At 51.8% G+C, this 25,805-nt stretch overlaps 1 protein-coding gene across 1 annotated transcript in view; it reads right to left on the bottom strand.

Moving 5' to 3' along the window:
* Positions 1–3,142: 3,142 nt before the first annotated feature.
* Positions 3,143–25,805, bottom strand: part of LOC140372470 (protein kinase C-binding protein NELL1-like) — a gene marked incomplete at both ends in the record, with an annotated part of 97,515 nt that continues 74,852 nt past the window's right edge. The window contains 5 exons of the mRNA XM_072459568.1: positions 3,143–3,271; positions 6,422–6,521; positions 8,947–9,020; positions 14,506–14,608; positions 19,038–19,172. Of these exons, the coding sequence (XP_072315669.1) occupies positions 3,143–3,271; positions 6,422–6,521; positions 8,947–9,020; positions 14,506–14,608; positions 19,038–19,172 (541 nt within the window). The remainder of the gene's footprint in view (positions 3,272–6,421; positions 6,522–8,946; positions 9,021–14,505; positions 14,609–19,037; positions 19,173–25,805) is intronic.

Genomic DNA, 25,805 nt, shown 5'->3' with positions numbered 1-25,805 from the left:
CATGTTCAGCTCTACTTCCTGTCATGTTCAGCTCTACTTCCTGTCATGTTCAGCTCTACTTGCTCTATTTCCTGTTATGTACAGCTCTACTTCCTGTCATGTTCAGCTCTACTTCCTGTCATGTTCAGCTCTACTTCCTGTCATGTTCAGCTCTACTTCCTGTCATGTTCAGCTCTACTTCCTGTCATGTTCAGCTCTACTTCCTGTCATGTTCAGCTCTACTTCCTGTCATGTTCAGCTCTACTTGCTCAACTTCCTGTCATGTTCAGCTCTACTTCCTGTCATGTTCAGCTCTACTTCCTGTCATGTTCAGCTCTACTTCCTGTCATGTTCAGCTCTACTTGCTCAACTTCCTGTCATGTTCAGCTCTACTTCCTGTCATGTTCAGCTCTACTTCCTGTCATGTTCAGCTCTACTTGCTCTACTTCCTGTCATGTTCAGCTCTACTTCCTGTCATGTTCAGCTCTACTTCCTGTCATGTTCAGCTCTACTTGCTCTACTTCCTGTTATGTTCAGCTCTACTTCCTGTCATGTTCAGCTCTACTTCCTGTCATGTTCAGCTCTACTTCCTGTCATGTTCAGCTCTACTTGCTCTATTTCCTGTCATGTTCAGCTCTACTTCCTGTCATGTTCAGCTCTACTTCCTGTCATGTTCAGCTCTACTTGCTCTATTTCCTGTTATGTTCAGCTCTACTTCCTGTCATGTTCAGCTCTACTTCCTGTCATGTTCAGCTCTACTTCCTGTCATGTTCAGCTCTACTTGCTCTATTTCCTGTTATGTTCAGCTCTACTTCCTGTCATGTTCAGCTCTACTTCCTGTCATGTTCAGCTCTACTTCCTGTCATGTTCAGCTCTACTTCCTGTCATGTTCAGCTCTACTTGCTCTACTTCCTGTTATGTTCAGCTCTACTTCCTGTCATGTTCAGCTCTACTTCCTGTCATGTTCAGCTCTACTTCCTGTCATGTTCAGCTCTACTTTCTGTCATGTTCAGCTCTACTTCCTGTCATGTTCAGCTCTACTTCCTGTCATGTTCAGCTCTACTTCCTGTCATGTTCAGCTCTACTTCCTGTCATGTTCAGCTCTACTTCTTGTCATGTTCAGCTCTACTTGCTCAACTTCCTGTCATGTTCAGCTCTACTTCCTGTCATGTTCAGCTCTACTTCCTGTCATGTTCAGCTCTACTTGCTCTACTTCCTGTCATGTTCAGCTCTACTTCCTGTCATGTTCAGCTCTACTTCCTGTCATGTTCAGCTCTACTTGCTCTACTTCCTGTTATGTTCAGCTCTACTTCCTGTCATGTTCAGCTCTACTTCCTGTCATGTTCAGCTCTACTTCCTGTCATGTTCAGCTCTACTTGCTCTATTTCCTGTCATGTTCAGCTCTACTTCCTGTCATGTTCAGCTCTACTTCCTGTCATGTTCAGCTCTACTTGCTCTATTTCCTGTTATGTACAGCTCTACTTCCTGTCATGTTCAGCTCTACTTCCTGTCATGTTCAGCTCTACTTCCTGTCATGTTCAGCTCTACTTCCTGTCATGTTCAGCTCTACTTCCTGTCATGTTCAGCTCTACTTCCTGTCATGTTCAGCTCTACTTCCTGTCATGTTCAGCTCTACTTGCTCAACTTCCTGTCATGTTCAGCTCTACTTCCTGTCATGTTCAGCTCTACTTCCTGTCATGTTCAGCTCTACTTCCTGTCATGTTCAGCTCTACTTGCTCAACTTCCTGTCATGTTCAGCTCTACTTCCTGTCATGTTCAGCTCTACTTCCTGTCATGTTCAGCTCTACTTGCTCTACTTCCTGTCATGTTCAGCTCTACTTCCTGTCATGTTCAGCTCTACTTCCTGTCATGTTCAGCTCTACTTGCTCTACTTCCTGTTATGTTCAGCTCTACTTCCTGTCATGTTCAGCTCTACTTCCTGTCATGTTCAGCTCTACTTCCTGTCATGTTCAGCTCTACTTGCTCTATTTCCTGTCATGTTCAGCTCTACTTCCTGTCATGTTCAGCTCTACTTCCTGTCATGTTCAGCTCTACTTGCTCTATTTCCTGTTATGTTCAGCTCTACTTCCTGTCATGTTCAGCTCTACTTCCTGTCATGTTCAGCTCTACTTGCTCTATTTCCTGTCATGTTCAGCTCTACTTCCTGTCATGTTCAGCTCTACTTCCTGTCATGTTCAGCTCTACTTCCTGTCATGTTCAGCTCTACTTCCTGTCATGTTCAGCTCTACTTGCTCTACTTCCTGTTATGTTCAGCTCTACTTCCTGTCATGTTCAGCTCTACTTCCTGTCATGTTCAGCTCTACTTCCTGTCATGTTCAGCTCTACTTCCTGTCATGTTCAGCTCTACTTGCTCTACTTCCTGTTATGTTCAGCTCTACTTCCTGTCATGTTCAGCTCTACTTCCTGTCATGTTCAGCTCTACTTCCCGTCATTTTAAAATTGTATTATTTCATTTTCCTTCACAAACTGCAGCTTATGTCAAATATGATAAATGTTTCACACCAGACGACACATCAGAGCTTTCAGTTTGTGAGATTTAAGTCTATGTTTCCGAGACTCCGAGTTTTAAAGGTTAACGAGGTCAGTGTGAGGATTATTAGTATTAATCGGTTTATAATTGTGTTATTATGAAGTAATTATCGTTAACTGCTAACGACGTCTGCCACCTTCAAACAGAGGACACAGGTTCAGTCTGTCAGACCTGGTCCAGGTCCAGGTTCTGGTCCTGGTCCCGGTCCTGGTCCCGTTCTGGTCCCGTTCTGGTCCCGTTCTGGTCCAGGTCCTGGTCCAGGTCCTGGTCCCGGTCTCGGTCCCGGTCCCGCTTGGTCCTGGTCTTGGTCCTGGTCCTGGTCCAGTCCTGGTCCCTGTCCTGGTCTGGTCATGGTCCTGGTCCCTGTCCTGGTCCTGGTTCTGGTCCAGTTCTGGTCCTGGTCCTGGTCTTGGTCCTGGTCCTGGTCCAGTCCTGGTCCCTGTCCTGGTCCTGGTTCTGGTCCAGTTCTGGTCCTGGTCCTGGTCCTGGTCCTGGTCCCTGTCCTGGTTCTGGTCCAGTTCTGGTCCTGGTCCTGGTCTGGTCCTGGTCCTGGTCCCTGTCCTGGTCCTGGTTCTGGTCCAGTTCTGGTCCTGGTCCTGGTCCTGGTCCTACCTTCACAGTCGGTCTGGTCTCCGTGTGCAGAGGCGTATCCATGGCGACAGGTGCACTGGGCTCTGGTCCTCAGGTTTTCACAGTTTGAGTTCAGTCCACAGACAAAACCCTCTGAGCAGAAGTCGTGACCTGCAGATGGACAACGAGAAGACACATGAAGGCCACGCCCAAGCCAACTGACCCTGGTTTAGTCCTGGTTTAGTCCTGGTTTAGTCCTGGTTTAGACCTGGTTTAGACCTGGTTTAGTCCTGGTTTAGACCTGGTTTAGTCCTGGTTTAGTCCTGGTTTAGACCTGGTTTAGACCTGGTTTAGACCTGGTTTAGTCCTGGTTTAGACCTGGTTTAGTCCTGGTTTAGTCCTGGTTTAGACCTGGTTTAGACCTGGTTTAGACCTGGTTTAGTCCTGGTTTAGTCCTGGTTTAGACCTGGTTTAGTCCTGGTTTAGACCTGGTTTAGACCTGGTTTAGTCCTGGTTTAGACCTGGTTTAGTCCTGGTTTAGTCCTGGTTTAGACCTGGTTTAGTCCTGGTTTAGTCCTGGTTTAGACCTGGTTTAGTCCTGGTTTAGACCTGGTTTAGTCCTGGTTTAGTCCTGGTTTAGACCTGGTTTAGTCCTGGTTTAGTCCTGGTTTAGTCCTGGTTTAGACCTGGTTTAGACCTGGTTTAGACCTGGTTTAGTCCTGGTTTAGACCTGGTTTAGTCCTGGTTTAGTCCTGGTTTAGACCTGGTTTAGACCTGGTTTAGACCTGGTTTAGTCCTGGTTTAGTCCTGGTTTAGACCTGGTTTAGTCCTGGTTTAGACCTGGTTTAGTCCTGGTTTAGTCCTGGTTTAGACCTGGTTTAGTCCTGGTTTAGTCCTGGTTTAGACCTGGTTTAGACCTGGTTTAGTCCTGGTTTAGTCCTGGTTTAGTCCTGGTTTAGTCCTGGTTTAGACCTGGTTTAGTCCTGATTTAGTCCTGGTTTAGACCTGGTTTAGACCTGGTTTAGACCTGGTTTAGTCCTGGTTTAGTCCTGGTTTAGTCCTGGTTTAGTCCTGGTTTAGTCCTGGTTTAGACCTGGTTTAGTCCTGGTTTAGTCCTGGTTTAGACCTGGTTTAGTCCTGGTTTAGACCTGGTTTAGACCTGGTTTAGACCTGGTTTAGTCCTGGTTTAGACCTGGTTTAGTCCTGGTTTAGTCCTGGTTTAGACCTGGTTTAGACCTGGTTTAGACCTGGTTTAGTCCTGGTTTAGTCCTGGTTTAGTCCTGGTTTAGTCCTGGTTTAGACCTGGTTTAGTCCTGGTTTAGTCCTGGTTTAGACCTGGTTTAGACCTGGTTTAGACCTGGTTTAGACCTGGTTTAGTCCTGGTTTAGTCCTGGTTTAGTCCTGGTTTAGTCCTGGTTTAGACCTGGTTTAGTCCTGGTTTAGTCCTGGTTTAGTCCTGGTTTAGTCCTGGTTTAGACCTGGTTTAGTCCTGGTTTAGACCTGGTTTAGACCTGGTTTAGTCCTGGTTTAGTCCTGGTTTAGTCCCGGTTTAGTCGTGGCTCTTCTGTTTTGGGACATTTTATATTCAGAGTTCGTCTTCTGTTGAAATTCAAAGTTCGTGCTCAGACTCTCAAGTCCCAGGTTCAGGCCTGATCCAGACTCATCTATAAGCCCCGCCTCTTCACAGAGACAAGCCCCGCCTCTTCACAGGGATAAGCCACGCCTCTTCAGTTTAAAACATGGAACAGACGAGAGTTTAATTCTCATATTTTGTGCTGTTTTTGGATCAAAACAGACGAGTTTTAAATGTGTTTCTCGTTCTGTCGTTATAAATATTCACACGGTTTATTTTTACCACTCACACAGCCGCCTCGTGTCCAGTCCTGTCTCCACCTGCAGCCGCCCCTAAAGCTAGTGTGTGTGAGGGGCGTGGCTAAAGCTAGTGTGTGTGAGGGGCGTGGCTAAAGTTAGTGTGTGTGAGGGGCGTGGCTAAAGCTAGCGTGTGTGAGGGGCGTGGCTAAAGCTAGTGTATGTGAGGGGCGTGGCTAAAGCTAGTGTGTGTGAGGGGCGTGGCTAAAGCTAGTGTGTGTGAGGGGCGTGGCTTAAGCTAGTGTGTGTGAGGGGCGTGGCTAAAGCTAGTGTGTGTGAGGGGCGTGGCTAAAGCTAGTGTGTGTGAGGGGCGTGGCTAAAGCTAGTGTGTGTGAGGGGCGTGGCTAAAGTTAGCGTGTGTGAGGGGCGTGGCTAAAGCTAGCGTGTGTGAGGGGCGTGGCTAAAGCTAGTGTGTGTGAGGGGCGTGGCTAAAGCTAGTGTGTGTGAGGGGCGTGGCTAAAGTTAGTGTGTGTGAGGGGCGTGGCTAAAGCTAGTGTGTGTGAGGGGCGTGGCTTAAGCTAGTGTGTGTGAGGGGCGTGGCTAAAGCTAGTGTGTGTGAGGGGCGTGGCTAAAGCTAGCGTGTGTGAGGGGCGTGGCTAAATCTAGTGTGTGTGAGGGGCGTGGCTAAAGCTAGTGTGTGTGAGGGGCGTGGCTAAAGCTAGTGTGTGTGAGGGGCGTGGCTAAAGTTAGTGTGTGTGAGGGGCGTGGCTAAAGTTAGCGTGTGTGAGGGGCGTGGCTAAAGCTAGCGTGTGTGAGGGGCGTGGCTAAAGCTAGCGTGTGTGAGGGGCGTGGCTAAAGCTAGTGTGTGTGAGGGGCGTGGCTAAAGCTAGTGTGTGTGAGGGGCGTGGCTAAAGCTAGTGTGTGTGAGGGGCGTGGCTAAAGCTAGTGTGTGTGAGGGGCGTGGCTTAAGCTAGTGTGTGTGAGGGGCGTGGCTTAAGCTAGTGTGTGTGAGGGGCGTGGCGTTTGAAGCTCTCGTCATGTCGTGCTTTGGATCATGTTTTTTGTGATCTATTATATTATCCGGATAAGACACGCCCCCTCTGTCCGAGTGGCCGCTCAGGTGTAGTGCACCTCGGCTTTACACTTCTGAACATGCTCAGAGTTTGTGCTGTTCTGCATCGTGAGCTCGTCGTATCGTGAGTGAAGATCCGGATATTTGCATTTAGAGATCTTAGAGATTAGAGATGGTCATGTCTGCGTTCAGTCCAAACGCAGCAGAAGGATTTTCTTCAGCCGAGCACGTGTTTCCAGAGCGATGCAGGGAGATGCTGGAGCGAGTGACGGATGCAGCGTTTAGAGCGAGCAGATGGAGCTTTGCAGCCTCGTTAGGAGCCAAGAAAGAGGAATAATGCGGAATTACACGAGCGCCAAAGACACAAACCGTTTAGAGTCTCGTTCCGCTCGGTTTAACACGGATGAGCAGGAGTGTGGGAGGGCATCTGGGTTAGCTACCTGCACAGACGTTGCAGCAGCGTCCTTCTGGAAGAACCCGCTCAGTCGCACTGCAGTTCAGCTCCGGACACGACACGGACACGTTCACCATCTGACCGTCCTGTGGAACCACACGCAACATGTGACAGGCTCAGAGCTCTGTCCCGTGTTCAGTACAACATGTGACAGCTCTGACCCGTGTTCAGTACAACATGTGACAGCTCTGACCCGTGTTCAGTACAACATGTGACAGCTCTGACCCGTGTTCAGTACAACATGTGACAGCTCTGACCCGTGTTCAGTACAACATGTGACAGCTCTGTCCCGTGTTCAGTACAAGATGTGACAGCTCTGACCCGTGTTCAGTACAACATGTGACAGCTCTGTCCCGTGTTCAGTACAACATGTGACAGCTCTGACCCGTGTTCAGTACAACATGTGACAGCTCTGTCCCGTGTTCAGTACAACATGTGACAGCTCTGTCCCGTGTTCAGTACAACATGTGACAGCTCTGACCCGTGTTCAGTACAACATGTGACAGCTCTGTCCCGTGTTCAGTACAACATGTGACAGCTCTGACCCGTGTTCAGTACAACATGTGACAGCTCTGACCCGTGTTCAGTACAACTTGTGACAGCTCTGTCCCGTGTTCAGTAAAACATGTGACAGCTCTGACCCGTGTTCAGTACAACATGTGACAGCTCTGTCCCGTGTTCAGTACAACATGTGACAGGCTCAGAGCTCTGACCCGTGTTCAGTACAACATGTGACAGCTCTGTCCCGTGTTCAGTACAACATGTGACAGCTCTGTCCCGTGTTCAGTACAACATGTGACAGCTCTGTCCCGTGTTCAGTACAACATGTGACAGCTCTGACCCGTGTTCAGTACAACATGTGACAGCTCTGACCCGTGTTCAGTACAACATGTGACAGCTCTGTCCCGTGTTCAGTACAACATGTGACAGCTCTGACCCGTGTTCAGTACAACATGTGACAGCTCTGACCCGTGTTCAGTACAACATGTGACAGCTCTGACCCGTGTTCAGTACAACATGTGACAGCTCTGACCCGTGTTCAGTACAACATGTGACAGCTCTGACCCGTGTTCAGTACAACATGTGACAGCTCTGACCCGTGTTCAGTACAACATGTGACAGCTCTGACCCGTGTTCAGTACAACATGTGACAGCTCTGACCCGTGTTCAGTACAACATGTGACAGCTCTGTCCCGTGTTCAGTACAACATGTGACAGCTCTGACCCGTGTTCAGTACAACATGTGACAGCTCTGACCCGTGTTCAGTACAACATGTGACAGCTCTGTCCCGTGTTCAGTACAAGATGTGACAGCTCTGACCCGTGTTCAGTACAACATGTGACAGCTCTGTCCCGTGTTCAGTACAACATGTGACAGCTCTGTCCCGTGTTCAGTACAACATGTGACAGCTCTGTCCCGTGTTCAGTACAACATGTGACAGGCTAAGAGCTCTGACCCGTGTTCAGTACAACATGTGACAGCTCTGTCCCGTGTTCAGTACAACATGTGACAGCTCTGTCCCGTGTTCAGTACAACATGTGACAGCTCTGACCCGTGTTCAGTACAACATGTGACAGCTCTGACCCGTGTTCAGTACAACATGTGACAGCTCTGACCCGTGTTCAGTACAACATGTGACAGCTCTGACCCGTGTTCAGTACAACATGTGACAGCTCTGACCCGTGTTCAGTACAACATGTGACAGCTCTGTCCCGTGTTCAGTACAACATGTGACAGCTCTGACCCGTGTTCAGTACAACATGTGACAGCTCTGACCCGTGTTCAGTACAACATGTGACAGCTCTGACCCGTGTTCAGTACAACATGTGACAGCTCTGTCCCGTGTTCAGTACAACATGTGACAGCTCTGACCCGTGTTCAGTACAACATGTGACAGCTCTGACCCGTGTTCAGTACAACATGTGACAACTCTGACCCGTGTTCAGTACAACATGTGACAGCTCTGTCCCGTGTTCAGTACAAGATGTGACAGCTCTGACCCGTGTTCAGTACAACATGTGACAGCTCTGACCCGTGTTCAGTACAACATGTGACAGCTCTGACCCGTGTTCAGTACAACATGTGACAGCTCTGACCCGTGTTCAGTACAACATGTGACAGCTCTGACCCGTGTTCAGTACAACATGTGACAGCTCTGTCCCGTGTTCAGTACAACATGTGACAGCTCTGACCCGTGTTCAGTACAACATGTGACAGCTCTGACCCGTGTTCAGTACAACATGTGACAGCTCTGACCCGTGTTCAGTACAACATGTGACAGCTCTGTCCCGTGTTCAGTACAACATGTGACAGCTCTGACCCGTGTTCAGTACAACATGTGACAGCTCTGACCCGTGTTCAGTACAACATGTGACAGCTCTGACCCGTGTTCAGTACAACATGTGACAGCTCTGACCCGTGTTCAGTACAACATGTGACAGCTCTGACCCGTGTTCAGGTCTCTAAAGCTCTAAATCTCTGCGTGTTAAAGGAGGTGAAACATGTCTTACTTTACATTCTCTGCAGTCTCCGGACGAGAAGCGCTGTCCTTCTGCGAGCGCCCGCCCAGCGAGCGAGCAGCTGGCTGTGGCAGGAGGAACAGCTCATTAACATAAACACTAATGACATTAAGGCTGTGGCAGGAGGAACAGCTCATTAACATAAACACTAATGACATTAAGGCTGTGGCAGGAGGAACAGCTCATTAACATAAACACTAATGACATTAAGGCTGTGGCAGGAGGAACAGCTCATTAACATAAACACTAATGACATTAAGGCTGTGGCAGGAGGAACAGCTCATTAACATAAACACTAATGACATTAAGGCTGTGGCAGGAGGAACAGCTCATTAACATAAACACTAATGACATTAAGGCTGTGGCAGGAGGAACAGCTCATTAACATAAACACTAATGACATTAAGGCTGTGGCAGGAGGAACAGCTCATTAACATAAACACTAATGACATTAAGGCTGTGGCAGGAGGAACAGCTCATTAACATAAACACTAATGACATTAAGGCTGTGGCAGGAGGAACAGCTCATTAACATAAACACTAATGACATTAAGGCTGTGGCAGGAGGAACAGCTCATTAACATAAACACTAATGACATTAAGGCTGTGGCAGGAGGAACAGCTCATTAACATAAACACTAATGACATTAAGGCTGTGGCAGGAGGAACAGCTCATTAACATAAACACTAATGACATTAAGGCTGTGGCAGGAGGAACAGCTCATTAACATAAACACTAATGACATTAAGGCTGTGGCAGGAGGAACAGCTCATTAACATAAACACTAATGACATTAAGGCTGTGGCAGGAGGAACAGCTCATTAACATAAACACTAATGACATTAAGGCTGTGGCAGGAGGAACAGCTCATTAACATAAACACTAATGACATTAAGGCTGTGGCAGGAGGAACAGCTCATTAACATAAACACTAATGACATTAAGGCTGTGGCAGGAGGAACAGCTCATTAACATAAACACTAATGACATTAAGGCTGTGGCAGGAGGAACAGCTCATTAACATAAACACTAATGACATTAAGGCTGTGGCAGGAGGAACAGCTCATTAACATAAACACTAATGACATTAAGGCTGTGGCAGGAGGAACAGCTCATTAACATAAACACTAATGACATTAAGGCTGTGGCAGGAGGAACAGCTCATTAACATAAACACTAATGACATTAAGGCTGTGGCAGGAGGAACAGCTCATTAACATAAACACTAATGACATTAAGGCTGTGGCAGGAGGAACAGCTCATTAACATAAACACTAATGACATTAAGGCTGTGGCAGGAGGAACAGCTCATTAACATAAACACTAATGACATTAAGGCTGTGGCAGGAGGAACAGCTCATTAACATAAACACTAATGACATTAAGGCTGTGGCAGGAGGAACAGCTCATTAACATAAACACTAATGACATTAAGGCTGTGGCAGGAGGAACAGCTCATTAACATAAACACTAATGACATTAAGGCTGTGGCAGGAGGAACAGCTCATTAACATAAACACTAATGACATTAAGGCTGTGGCAGGAGGAACAGCTCATTAACATAAACACTAATGACATTAAGGCTGTGGCAGGAGGAACAGCTCATTAACATAAACACTAATGACATTAAGGCTGTGGCAGGAGGAACAGCTCATTAACATAAACACTAATGACATTAAGGCTGTGGCAGGAGGAACAGCTCATTAACATAAACACTAATGACATTAAGGCTGTGGCAGGAGGAACAGCTCATTAACATAAACACTAATGACATTAAGTCTCAGACGTGTTTTCTCTCTCGAGTATAAATAGTGTTTATAAAAGTAAACCAGGACCAGGACCAGGACCAGGACCAGGACCAGGAGCAGGACCAGGACCAGGACCAGGACCAGGACCAGGGACTGGACCAGGACCAGGACCAGGACCAGGACCAGGACCAGGACCAGGACCAGGACCAGGACCAGGAGCAGGAGCAGGAGCAGGACCAGGACCAGGGACTGGACCAGGACCAGGACCAGGGACTGGACCAGGACCAGGACCAGGACCAGGACCAGGACCAGGACCAGGACCAGGACCAGGGACAGGACCAGGACCAGGACCAGGACCAGGGACTGGACCAGGACCAGGACCAGGGACTGGACCAGGACCAGGGACAGGACCAGGGACTGGACCAGGACCAGGGACTGGACCAGGACCAGGACCAGGACCAGGACCAGGACCAGGGACTGGACCAGGACCAGGGACAGGACCAGGGACTGGACCAGGACCAGGGACTGGACCAGGACCAGGACCAGGACCAGGACCAGGGACTGGACCAGGACCAGGGACTGGACCAGGACCAGGACCAGGACCAGGACCAGGACCAGGAGCAGGAGCAGGAGCAGGGACTGGACCAGGACCAGGACCAGGGACTGGACCAGGGACTGGACCAGGACCAGGACCAGGGACTGGACCAGGACCAGGACCAGGACCAGGACCAGGACCAGGACCAGGACCAGGACCAGGGACAGGACCAGGACCAGGACCAGGACCAGGGACTGGACCAGGACCAGGACCAGGGACTGGACCAGGACCAGGGACAGGACCAGGGACTGGACCAGGACCAGGGACTGGACCAGGACCAGGACCAGGACCAGGGACTGGACCAGGGACTGGACCAGGACCAGGACCAGGGACTGGACCAGGACCAGGGACAGGACCAGGGACTGGACCAGGACCAGGGACTGGACCAGGACCAGGACCAGGACCAGGGACTGGACCAGGACCAGGGACTGGACCAGGACCAGGACCAGGGACTGGACCAGGACCAGGGACTGGACCAGGACCAGGACCAGGACCAGGACCAGGACCAGGGACTGGACCAGGACCAGGACCAGGGACTGGACCAGGACCAGGGACAGGACCAGGGACTGGACCAGGACCAGGGACAGGACCAGGACCAGGACCAGGACCAGGACCAGGGACTGGACCAGGACCAGGACCAGGACCAGGACCAGGGACTGGACCAGGACCAGGGACAGGACCAGGATCTGGACCAGGACCAGGGACTGGACCAGGACCAGGACCAGGACCAGGGACTGGACCAGGACCAGGGACTGGACCAGGACCAGGGACAGGACCAGGACCAGGACCAGGGGCTGGACTAGGACCAGGGACTGGACCAGGACCAGGGACTGGGCCAGGACCAGGACCAGGACCAGGACCAGGGACTGGACCAGGACCAGGGACAGGACCAGGGACTGGACCTGGACCAGGACCAGGGACTGGACCAGGACCAGGACCAGGACCAGGGACTGGACCAGGACCAGGGACAGGACCAGGGACTGGACCAGGACCAGGACCAGGACCAGGGACTGGACCAGGACCAGGGACAGGACCAGGACCAGGGACAGGACCAGGACCAGGGACAGGACCAGGGACTGGACCAGGACCAGGGACTGGACCAGGACCAGGACCAGGGACTGGACCAGGACCAGGGACAGGACCAGGGACTGGACCAGGACCAGGGACAGGACCAGGGACTGGACCAGGACCAGGACCAGGACCAGGGACTGGACCAGGACCAGGGACAGGACCAGGGACTGGACCAGGACCAGGGACTGGACCAGGACCAGGGACAGGACCAGGGACTGGACCAGGACCAGGACCCGGACCAGGGACTGGGCCAGGACCAGGACCAGGACCAGGACCAGGGACTGGACCAGGACCAGGACCAGGACCAGGGACTGGACCAGGACCAGGGACTGGACCAGGACCAGGACCAGGGACTGGACCAGGACCAGGGACTGGACCAGGACCAGGACCAGGGACTGGACCAGGACCAGGGACAGGACCAGGGACTGGACCAGGACCAGGACCAGGACCAGGGATTGGACCAGGACCAGGGACTGGACCAGGGACTGGACCAGGACCAGGACCAGGACCAGGGACAGGACCAGGACCAGGGACAGGACCAGGGACTGGACCAGGACCAGGGACTGGACCAGGACCAGGACCAGGGACTGGACCAGGACCAGGGACAGGACCAGGGACTGGACCAGGACCAGGGACTGGACCAGGACCAGGACCAGGGACTGGACCAGGACCAGGGACAGGACCAGGGACTGGACCAGGACCAGGACCAGGACCAGGGACTGGACCAGGACCAGGGACTGGACCAGGACCAGGACCAGGACCAGGGACAGGACCCGGGACTGGACCAGGACCAGGACCAGGACCAGGGACTGGACCAGGACCAGGGACAGGACCAGGGACTGGACCAGGACCAGGGACTGGACCAGGACCAGGACCAGGGACTGGACCAGGACCAGGGACAGGACCAGGGACTGGACCAGGACCAGGACCAGGACCAGGGACTGGACCAGGACCAGGGACTGGACCAGGGACTGGACCAGGACCAGGACCAGGGACAGGACCAGGACCAGGGACAGGACCAGGACCAGGACCAGGGACTGGACCAGGACCAGGGACAGGACCAGGGACTGGACCAGGACCAGGGACTGGACCAGGACCAGGGACAGGACCAGGGACTGGACCAGGACCAGGACCAGGACCAGGGACTGGACCAGGACCAGGGACTGGACCAGGACCAGGGACAGGACCAGGGACTGGACCAGGACCAGGGACTGGACCAGGACCAGGACCAGGACCAGGACCAGGACCAGGGACTGGACCAGGACCAGGGACAGGACCAGGGACTGGACCAGGACCAGGCCCAGGACCAGGGACTGGACCAGGACCAGGGACTGGACCAGGACCAGGACCAGGGACTGGACCAGGACCAGGGACTGGACCAGGGACAGGACCAGGACCAGGGACTGGACCAGGACCAGGGACAGGACCAGGGACTGGACCAGGGACAGGACCAGGACCAGGGACTGGACCAGGACCAGGACCAGGACCAGGACCAGGGACTGGACCAGGACCAGGGACAGGACCAGGGACTGGACCAGGACCAGGGACTGGACCTGGACCAGGACCAGGACCAGGACCAGGACCAGGACCAAGACCGGGGACTGGACCAGGTCCAGGACCAGGACCAAGACCGGGGACTGGACCAGGACCAGGACCAGGACCAGGGACAGGACCAGGGACTGGACCAGGACCAGGACCAGGACCAGGGACTGGACCAGGACCAGGGACTGGACCAGGACCAGGACCAGGGACAGGACCAGGGACTGGACCAGGACCAGGACCAGGACCAGGGACTGGACCAGGACAAGGACCAGGGACTGGACCAGGACCAGGGACTGGACCAGGACAAGGACCAGGGACTGGACCAGGGACAGGACCAGGACCAGGGACTGGACCAGGGACTGGACCAGGACCAGGGACTGGACCAGGGACTGGACCAGGACCAGGGACTGGACCAGGACCAGGACCAGGACCAGGGACTGGACCAGGGACTGGACCAGGACCAGGGACTGGACCAGGGACAGGACCAGGGACTGGACCAGGACCAGGACCAGGACCAGGACCAGGAGGACAGAGGACACACTAACCACTCTGCCACAGGAGGACAGAGGACAGAGGACAGAGCTCATACTCACGTCGACACGTCCTGCAGCAGGCGCCGCTCTGGTGGACGGGGAGCGCGTCTTCAGAGCAGTTTGTGGGACGACAGAAAGTCCTACGACATTCCACAACTCCGTCCTACGAAGACAAAGGGACACGTTCAACCAAGACTGAAACTAGACTAAACCAGGACTAAACCAGACTAAACCAGGTCTAAACCAGGACTAAACCAGGTCTAAACCAGGTCTAAACCAGGTCTAAACCAGACTAAACCAGGTCTAAACCAGGACTAAACCAGGACTAAACCAGACTAAACCAGGACTAAAATAAGACTAAACCAGGACTAAAATAAGACTAAACCAGACTAAACCAGGACTAAACCAGACTAAACCAGGTCTAAACCAGGACTAAAATAAGACTAAACCAGGACTAAACCAGGTCTAAACCAGACTAAACCAGACTAAACCAGGTCTAAACCAGGACTAAACCAGGTCTAAACCAGGACTAAAATAAGACTAAACCAGACTAAACCAGGTCTAAACCAGGACTAAAATAAGACTAAACCAGGACTAAACCAGGTCTAAACCAGACTAAACCAGGTCTAAACCAGACTAAACCAGGTCTAAACCAGGACTAAAATAAGACTAAACCAGGTCTAAACCAGACTAAACCAGGACTAAAATAAGACTAAACCAGGTCTAAACCAGGACTAAAATAAGACTAAACCAGGTCTAAACCAGGTCTAAACCAGGACTAAAATAAGACTAAACCAGGACTAAAATAAGACTAAACCAGGTCAGATTTATTTGTAAAGCACAATTCAAAGTGCAACAACAGGAAAAAAACGCTTTAAAATCACAAACATTCATTTCTGTTCGTTCAGTTTAACCGTTTTTCTGACATGAATCTTACATTTTGTCCGTACTTAGTGGCCCACACTGGCCCACACTGGTCCACACTGGCCCACACTGGCCCACACTGGCCCACACTGGCTCACACTGGCCCACACTGGCCCACACTGGCCCACACTGGCCCACACTGGCTCACACTGGCCCACACTGGCCCACACTGGCTCACACTGGCCCACACTGGCCCACACTGGCCCACACTGGCTCACACTGGCTCACAATGGTCCACACTGGCCCACACTGGCCAACACTGGCTCACAATGGCCCACACTGGCCCACACTGGCCCACACTGGCTCACACTGGCCCATACTGGCCCACACTGGCCCACACTGGCTCACACTGGCTCACAATGGTCCACACTGGCCCACACTGGCTCACAATGGCCCACACTGGCCCACACTGGCCCACACTGGCTCACACTGGCCCACACTGGCCCACACTGGCTCACACTGGTCCACACTGGCCCACACTGGCTCACACTGGCCCACACTGGCTCACACTGGTCCACACTGGCCCACACTGGTCCACACTGGCTCACACTGGCCCACACTGGCTCACACTGGCCCACACTGGCCCACACTGGCTCACACTGGTCCACACTGGCTCACACTGGTCCACACTGGTCCACACTGGTGCACACTGGCTCACACTGGCCCAGACTGGCTCACACTGGCCCACACTGGTCCACACTGGCCCACACTGGCTCACACTGGCCCACACTGGTCCACACTGGCCCACACTGGCCCACACTCGAGACACTCTTTCCCATATGTATGTGTGGTTGCCATGGTGACAGGCGTCTCTATGATGGACACATGTCTTTTAGGTTGATTCTTTCCCATGAGGGACGTCCGTAGACGTCAGCGCACTATCTGCCTCTGCCACGTCTGTGCTGAGCGTGTGGACCTATGACCACCACTCTCTGGGCCACGCCTTTTGGACACAGTCTCAGCTTGACCAGTGGGTGCACCAGGCTCTTCTTTACAGTGTGTGTTCTGACCCTCTCCCCAGACACCTCCTCTGAGGCTTGGACACGGCACAACGGGCCATTGTGTCCAGCGCAATATTTATATGTCCAATTGTAATTGTGTCAAAATAGTAGTTTTATAATTGTAACGAGTTTCTTTGAAGAAAGATTTATATTTGAAGAAATGTGAAGTCAAAACAGTTTAAGACCTAAAAGAGAAGAACCTGTCTCACATCTTCAGAGCAGAACCTGTCTCACATCTTCAGAGCAGAACCTGTCTCACATCTTCAGAGCAGAACCTGTCTCACATCTTCAGAGCAGAACCTGTCTCACATCTTCAGAGAAGAACCTGTCTCACATCTTCAGAGCAGAACCTGTCTCACATCTTCAGAGCAGAACCTGTCTCACATCTTCAGAGCAGAACCTGTCTCACATCTTTAGAGCAGAACCTGTCTCACATCTTCAGAGCAGAACCTGTCTCACATCTTCAGAGAAGAACCTGTCTCACATCTTCAGAGCAGAACCTGTCTCACATCTTCAGAGCAGAACCTGTCTCACATCTTCAGAGCAGAACCTGTCTCACATCTTCAGAGCAGAACCTGTCTCACATCTTCAGAGCAGAACCTGTCTCACATCTTCAGAGCAGAACCTGTCTCACATCTTCAGAGCAGAACCTGTCTCACATCTTCAGAGCAGAACCTGTCTCACATCTTTAGAGCAGAACCTGTCTCACATCTTCAGAGAAGAACCTGTCTCACATTGTAGCGGGGCTCTCTCTCAAAAATATGGCGAAGTCAGATTTCAAGTGCTCAGGTGGATTTATTGAGCCAAAACCCAAGTGCAAAAATAGTGCAATAGTGCAAAATATATACAGTGAGCAAAAAGGTCCAAAAATCCAAAAACATATATTTACAGAGTTCCAACTATGAGTTCAACTTTAACTCTCTCTCTTTTCACTCTCTCTCTCTCACTCTGTTTCCTCCTCTGTTGTTGGAGACAGACTCCTCCCACAGCCAAGAGCGGCTCGCCTTTATTCGGAGTAAAATATATATTAGGAGTGAAGGAGGAGTGAAGGAGGAGTGAGGGAGGAGTGAGGGAGGAGTGAGGGAGGAGTGAGGGAGGAGTGAAGGAGGAGTGAGGGAGGAGTGAGGGAGGAGTGAAGGAGGAGTGAGGGAGGAGTGAGGGAGGAGTGAGGGAGGAGTGAGGGAGGAGTGAGGGAGGAGTGAGGGAGGAGTGAAGGAGGAGTGAGGGAGGAGTGAGGGAGGAGTGAAGGAGGAGTGAGGGAGGAGTAAGGGAGGAGTGAGGGAGGAGTGAGGGAGGAGTGAGGGAGGAGTGAGGGAGGAGTGAAGGAGGAGTGAGGGAGGAGTGAGGGAGGAGTGAGGGAGGAGTGAGGGAGGAGTGAAGGAGGAGTGAGGGAGGAGTGAGGGAGGAGTGAGGGAGGAGTGAGGGAGGAGTGAAGGAGGAGTGAGGGAGGAGTGAAGGAGGAGTGAGGGAGGAGTGAGGGAGGAGTGAGGGAGGAGTGAAGGAGGAGTGAGGGAGGAGTGAGGGAGGAGTGAGGGAGGAGTGAGGGAGGAGTGAGGGAGGAGTGAGGGAGGAGTGAGGGAGGAGTGAGGGAGGAGTGAGGGAGGAGTGAGGGAGGAGTGAAGGAGGAGTGAGGGAGGAGTGAGGGAGGAGTGAGGGAGGAGTGAGGGAGGAGTGAGGGAGGAGTGAGGGAGGAGTGAGGGAGGAGTGAGGGAGGAGTGAAGGAGGAGTGAGGGAGGAGTGAGGGAGGAGTGAGGGAGGAGTGAAGGAGGAGTGAGGGAGGAGTGAGGGAGGAGTGAGGGAGGAGTGAAGGAGGAGTGAGGGAGGAGTGAGGGAGGAGTGAGGGAGGAGTGAGGGAGGAGTGAGGGAGGAGTGAAGGAGGAGTGAGGGAGGAGTGAGGGAGGAGTGAAGGAGGAGTGAGGGAGGAGTGAGGGAGGAGTGAGGGAGGAGTGAGGGAGGAGTGAGGGAGGAGTGAGGGAGGAGTGAGGGAGGAGTGAGGGAGGAGTGAAGGAGGAGTGAGGGAGTGAAGGAGGAGTGAGGGAGGAGTGAAGGAGGAGTGAGGGAGGAGTGAGGGAGGAGTGAGGGAGGAGTGAGGGAGGAGTGAGGGAGGAGTGAGGGAGGAGTGAAGGAGGAGTGAGGGAGGAGTGAGGGAGGAGTGAGGGAGGAGTGAGGGAGGAGTGAGGGAGGAGTGAAGGAGGAGTGAGGGAGGAGTGAGGGAGGAGTGAGGGAGGAGTGAGGGAGGAGTGAGGGAGGAGTGAGGGAGGAGTGAGGGAGGAGTGAGGGAGGAGTGAAGGAGGAGTGAGGGAGGAGTGAAGGAGGAGTGAGGGAGGAGTGAGGGAGGAGTGAGGGAGGAGTGAAGGAGGAGTGAGGGAGGAGTGAAGGAGGAGTGAGGGAGGAGTGAGGGAGGAGTGAAGGAGGAGTGAGGGAGGAGTGAAGGAGGAGTGAAGGAGGAGTGAGGGAGGAGTGAGGGAGGAGTGAAGGAGGAGTGAGGGAGGAGTGAAGGAGGAGTGCGGGGGTGAAAGAAGCGTGTGTAGCGTCTGATGCGAATGAATGAAACAGAGGGAAACGCGGGGAATGTGTGAGTGTGAGTTGGAAAGTGCGCGCGGGCGTGAAGGGCCCCGCGGCTGCACACAAACACACACACACACACACACACACACGTCTGTTCACCTGACACACACAGGTCCTGCAGGTCTCCGGATCGTTCCATGTCTCTGATTCTCGGCGTGAAACTCCGTTGACGTTGCAGGTTTTCTCACAACGACAGTCGTCCAGCTGCGACAGACGAGACTCTGCGAAGTTCAACTGCAACACAACCAACACACACACAACACACAACACACAACACACACACACACACAACACACAACACACACACAACACACAACACACAACACACAACACACACACACACACAACACACAACACACAACACACACACAACACACACACAACACACAACACACACACACACACACAACACACAACACACAACACACAACACACACACAACACACACACACAACACACACACACAATACACAAAACACACACAACACACACACGACAAACACACACAACACAACCAACACACACACCACACACACACAAAACACAACCAACACACACAACACACACACAACATGACAAACACACACAACACACACAACATACACACAGCACACACACGACAAACACACACAACACAAACACACACGACAAACACACACAACACACACACAACATGACAAACACACACAACACACTCAACACACACACGACAAACACACACAACACACACACGACAAACACACACAACACACACACAACACACATACAACAAACATAACAAACACAACACGACAAACACAACAAACACAACACGAAAAACACACACACGACAAACACACACAACAAACACAACACACACAACATGACAAACACACACACGACAAACACACACAACATGACAAACACACACAACACACACAACACACACAACACGACAAACACACACACGACAAACACACAACACACACAACACACATACAACAAACACAACACACACAACACGGCAAACACACACACGACAAACACACACAACACACACAACACACATACAACAAACACAACACGACAAACACACACACGACAAACACACACAACACACACAACAAACACACAACAAACACAACACACACAACACGACAAACACACACACGACAAACACACACAACACACACAACACACATACAACAAACACAACTGTGTGAGAAGAAAGCGTTACAGTCCAAGTGAACTCAGATGTTCCACATTCATGAGTAAATCACAAGTTCATGGAGTGACCTCGACTCTGAAGGTCACAAGAAAAGAGCTCAGACTCTCGAGGTCGATTCGAACAGTTTTGTCTCGTAAGACTTTGTTTACAAATGCAGCAAATATTGTGTCCCACATTTCATCGTTTTACGTCTGGGCCGAGCTCGAAAAGTGAAGGACCAGGAGCATCTGATGATCTGTTGCCGCGGAGATCAGACTCTGACCCGCCCAATCCAGCACCTCACACACTCTGACCCGCCCAATCCAGCACCTCACACACTCTGACCCGCCCAATCCAGCACCTCACACACTCTGACCCGCCCAATCCAGCACCTCACACACTCTGACCCGCCCAATCCAGCACCTCACACACTCTGACCCGCCCAATCCAGCACCTCACACACTCTGACCCGCCCAATCCAGCACCTCACACACTCTGACCCGCCCAATCCAGCACCTCACACACTCTGACCCGCCCAATCCAGCACCTCACACACTCTGACCCGCCCAATCCAGCACCTCACACACTCTGACCCGCCCAATCCAGCACCTCACACACTCTGACCCGCCCAATCCAGCACCTCACACACTCTGACCCGCCCAATCCAGCACCTCACACACTCTGACCCGCCCAATCCAGCACCTCACACACTCTGACCCGCCCAATCCAGCACCTCACACACTCTGACCCGCCCAATCCAGCACCTCACACACTCTGACCCGCCCAATCCAGCACCTCACACACTCTGACCCGCCCAATCCAGCACCTCACACACTCTGACCCGCCCAATCCAGCATCTCACACACTCTGACCCGCCCAATCCAGCACCTCACACACTCTGACCCGCCCAATCCAGCACCTCACACACTCTGACCCGCCCAATCCAGCACCTCACACACTCTGACCCGCCCAATCCAGCACCTCACACACTCTGACCCGCCCAATCCAGCACCTCACACACTCTGACCCGCCCAATCCAGCACCTCACACACTCTGACCCGCCCAATCCAGCACCTCACACACTCTGACCCGCCCAATCCAGCACCTCACACACTCTGACCCGCCCAATCCAGCACCTCACACACTCTGACCCGCCCAATCCAGCACCTCACACACTCTGACCCGCCCAATCCAGCACCTCACACACTCTGACCCGCCCAATCCAGCACCTCACACACTCTGACCCGCCCAATCCAGCACCTCACACACTCTGACCCGCCCAATCCAGCACCTCACACACTCTGACCCGCCCAATCCAGCACCTCACACACTCTGACCCGCCCAATCCAGCACCTCACACACTCTGACCCGCCCAATCCAGCACCTCACACACTCTGACCCGCCCAATCCAGCACCTCACACACTCTGACCCGCCCAATCCAGCACCTCACACACTCTGACCCGCCCAATCCAGCACCTCACACACTCTGACCCGCCCAATCCAGCACCTCACACACTCTGACCCGCCCAATCCAGCACCTCACACACTCTGACCCGCCCAATCCAGCACCTCACACACTCTGACCCGCCCAATCCAGCACCTCACACACTCTGACCCGCCCAATCCAGCACCTCACACACTCTGACCCGCCCAATCCAGCACCTCACACACTCTGACCCGCCCAATCCAGCACCTCACACACTCTGACCCGCCCAATCCAGCACCTCACACACTCTGACCCGCCCAATCCAGCACCTCACACACTCTGACCCGCCCAATCCAGCACCTCACACACTCTGACCCGCCCAATCCAGCACCTCACACACTCTGACCCGCCCAATCCAGCTAAACTGAGCAAGAGATTTACTTAACTCATAGACTGGACACGTGTGTTAAAGACTGGACACGTGTGTTAAAGACTGGACACTGGACACGTGTGTTTAAATGAGGGACAAACTGAACCCTCAGAGCGTCTCAAACCTGTGGGACACTTTACAGTTGGTCCATTATTAATTATCCAAGTTTAATTACACATCAAACGCGGCTCATTTTGTGTTTTGACCCGTTAAAGGTTCATTTTGTTGATTTAAAGCTGGGCCAGAGGAAGCTTCCGGTTTGAACCATGCAGCAGTTCATTTTCTCCTCATTTCACACTGATTCTGTCTCAAATCAGCCACAAAATGAGAATCTCCGCTTTGCCCTTCACGCCAACACCACCTGGTTTAGTCCTGGTTTAGACCTGGTTTAGTCCTGGTTTAGACCTGGTTTAGACCTGGTTTGGACCTGGTTTAGACCTGGTTTGGACCTGGTTTAGTCCTGGTTTGGACCTGGTTTAGACCTGGTTTGGACCTGGTTTAGTCCTGGTTTAGACCTGGTTTAGACCTGGTTTGGACCTGGTTTAGACCTGGTTTGGACCTGGTTTAGTCCTGGTTTAGACCTGGTTTAGACCTGGTTTAGACCTGGTTTAGTCCTGGTTTAGACCTGGTTTAGACCTGGTTTGGACCTGGTTTAGACCTGGTTTGGACCTGGTTTAGTCCTGGTTTGGACCTGGTTTAGACCTGGTTTGGACCTGGTTTAGTCCTGGTTCAGACCCGGTTTAGTCCTGGTTTGGACCTGGTTTAGTCCTGGTTTAGACCTGGTTTAGTGCTGGTTTAGTCCTGGTTTAGTGCTGGTTTAGTCCTGGTTTAGTCCTGGTTTAGTGCTGGTTTAGTCCTGGTTTAGTCCTGGTTTAGTCCTGGTTTAGTCCTGGTTTAGTGCTGGTTTAGTCCTGGTTTAGTCCTGGTTTAGTCCTGGTTTAGACCTGGTTTAGTCCTGGTTTAGACCTGGTTTAGACCTGGTTTGGACCTGGTTTAGTCCTGGTTTAGACCCGGTTTAGTTCTGGTTTGGACCTGGTTTAGTCCTGGTTTAGTCCTGGTTTAGTCCTGGTTTAGTCCTGGTTTAGTGCTGGTTTAGTCCTGGTTTAGTCCTGGTTTAGTGCTGGTTTAGTCTTGGTTTAGTCCTGGTTTAGACCTGGTTTGGACCTGGTTTAGTCCTGGTTTAGTCTTGGTTTAGTCCTGGTTTAGTCCTGGTTTAGACCTGGTTTAGACCTGGTTTACTCCTGGTTTAGTCCTGGTTTAGACCTGGTTTAGTCCTGGTTTAGTCCTGGTTTAGACCTGGTTTAGACCTGGTTTAGTCCTGGTTTAGTCCTGGTTTAGTCCTGGTTTAGTCCTGGTTTAGACCTGGTTTAGTCCTGGTTTAGTCTTGGTTTAGACCCGGTTTAGACTCGGTTTAGTCCCGGTTTAGTCCCGGTTTAGTCCCAGTTTGGACCCGGTTTAGTCCTGGTTTAGTCCTGGTTTAGTGCTGGTTTAGTCCTGGTTTAGTCTCGGTTTAGACCTGGTTTAGACCTGGTTTGGACCTGGTTTAGACCTGGTTTGGACCTGGTTTAGTCCTAGTTTAGACCTGGTTTAGACCTGGTTTGGACCTGGTTTAGTCCTGGTTTAGACCCGGTTTAGTCCTGGTTTGGACCTGGTTTAGTCCTGGTTTAGTCCTGGTTTAGTGCTGGTTTAGTCCTGGTTTAGTCCTGGTTTAGTCCTGGTTTAGACCTGGTTTAGACCTGGTTTAGACCTGGTTTAGTCCTGGTTTAGTCCTGGTTTAGTCCTGGTTTAGACCTGGTTTAGACCTGGTTTAGTCCTGGTTTAGACCCGGTTTAGTCCTGGTTTAGACCTGGTTTAGTGCTGGTTTAGTGCTGGTTTAGTCCTGGTTTAGTCCTGGTTTAGTTCTGGTTTAGTCCTGGTTTAGTCCTGGTTTAGACCTGGTTTAGTCCTGGTTTAGTCCTGGTTTAGTCCTGGTTTAGACCTGGTTTAGACCTGGTTTAGTCCTGGTTTAGACCCGGTTTAGTCCTGGTTTGGACCTGGTTTAGTCCTGGTTTAGTGCTGGTTTAGTCCTGGTTTAGTCCTGGTTTAGACCTGGTTTAGACCTGGTTTAGTGCTGGTTTAGTACTGGTTTAGTCCTGGTTTAGTCCTGGTTTAGTCCTGGTTTAGACCTGGTTTAGACCTGGTTTAGTGCTGGTTTAGTGCTGGTTTAGTCCTGGTTTAGTCCTGGTTTAGTCCTGGTTTAGTTCTGGTTTAGTCCTGGTTTAGTCCTGGTTTAGTTCTGGTTTAGTCCTGGTTTAGTCCTGGTTTAGACCTGGTTTAGTCCTGGTTTAGTCCTGGTTTAGACCCGGTTTAGACTCGGTTTAGTCCCGGTTTAGTCCCGGTTTAGTCCCGGTTTGGACCCGGTTTAGTCCTGGTTTAGTCCTGGTTTAGTGCTGGTTTAGTCCTGGTTTAGTCTCGGTTTAGACCTGGTTTAGACCTGGTTTGGACCTGGTTTAGACCTGGTTTGGACCTGGTTTAGTCCTAGTTTAGACCTGGTTTAGACCTGGTTTGGACCTGGTTTAGTCCTGGTTTAGACCCGGTTTAGTCCTGGTTTGGACCTGGTTTAGTCCTGGTTTAGTCCTGGTTTAGTGCTGGTTTAGTCCTGGTTTAGTCCTGGTTTAGTCCTGGTTTAGACCTGGTTTAGACCTGGTTTAGACCTGGTTTAGTCCTGGTTTAGTCCTGGTTTAGTCCTGGTTTAGACCTGGTTTAGACCTGGTTTAGTCCTGGTTTAGACCCGGTTTAGTCCTGGTTTAGACCTGGTTTAGTGCTGGTTTAGTGCTGGTTTAGTCCTGGTTTAGTCCTGGTTTAGTTCTGGTTTAGTCCTGGTTTAGTCCTGGTTTAGACCTGGTTTAGTCCTGGTTTAGTCCTGGTTTAGTCCTGGTTTAGACCTGGTTTAGACCTGGTTTAGTCCTGGTTTAGACCCGGTTTAGTCCTGGTTTGGACCTGGTTTAGTCCTGGTTTAGTGCTGGTTTAGTCCTGGTTTAGTCCTGGTTTAGTCCTGGTTTAGACCTGGTTTAGACCTGGTTTAGTGCTGGTTTAGTACTGGTTTAGTCCTGGTTTAGTCCTGGTTTAGTCCTGGTTTAGTCCTGGTTTAGACCTGGTTTAGACCTGGTTTAGTGCTGGTTTAGTGCTGGTTTAGTCCTGGTTTAGTCCTGGTTTAGTCCTGGTTTAGTTCTGGTTTAGTCCTGGTTTAGTCCTGGTTTAGTTCTGGTTTAGTCCTGGTTTAGTCCTGGTTTAGACCTGGTTTAGTCCTGGTTTAGTCCTGGTTTAGACCCGGTTTAGACTCGGTTTAGTCCCGGTTTAGTCCCGGTTTAGTCCCGGTTTGGACCCGGTTTAGTCCTGGTTTAGTCCTGGTTTAGTGCTGGTTTAGTCCTGGTTTAGTCCTGGTTTAGTCTTGGTTTAGACCTGGTTTAGACCTGGTTTGGACCTGGTTTAGACCTGGTTTGGACCTGGTTTAGTCCTGGTTTAGTCCTGGTTTAGACCCGGTTTAGTCCCGGTTTGGACCTGGTTTAGTCCTGGTTTAGTGCTGGTTTAGTCCTGGTTTAGTCCTGGTTTAGTCCTGGTTTAGACCTGGTTTAGACCTGGTTTAGACCTGGTTTAGTCCTGGTTTAGTCCTGGTTTAGTCCTGGTTTAGACCTGGTTTAGACCTGGTTTAGTCCTGGTTTGGACCCGGTTTAGTCCTGGTTTGGACCTGGTTTAGTCCTGGTTTAGTGCTGGTTTAGTGCTGGTTTAGTCCTGGTTTAGTCCTGGTTTAGTCCTGGTTTAGACCTGGTTTAGTGCTGGTTTAG

The sequence above is a fragment of the Eucyclogobius newberryi genome, unplaced genomic scaffold (genome assembly GCF_026437365.1).
Source record: "Eucyclogobius newberryi isolate DKJ021-1_F unplaced genomic scaffold, fEucNew1.0.hap1 SCAF_235, whole genome shotgun sequence".
Lineage (NCBI taxonomy): Eukaryota > Metazoa > Chordata > Actinopteri > Gobiiformes > Gobiidae > Eucyclogobius > Eucyclogobius newberryi.
This window is presented reverse-complemented; position numbering and strand designations above follow the sequence as displayed.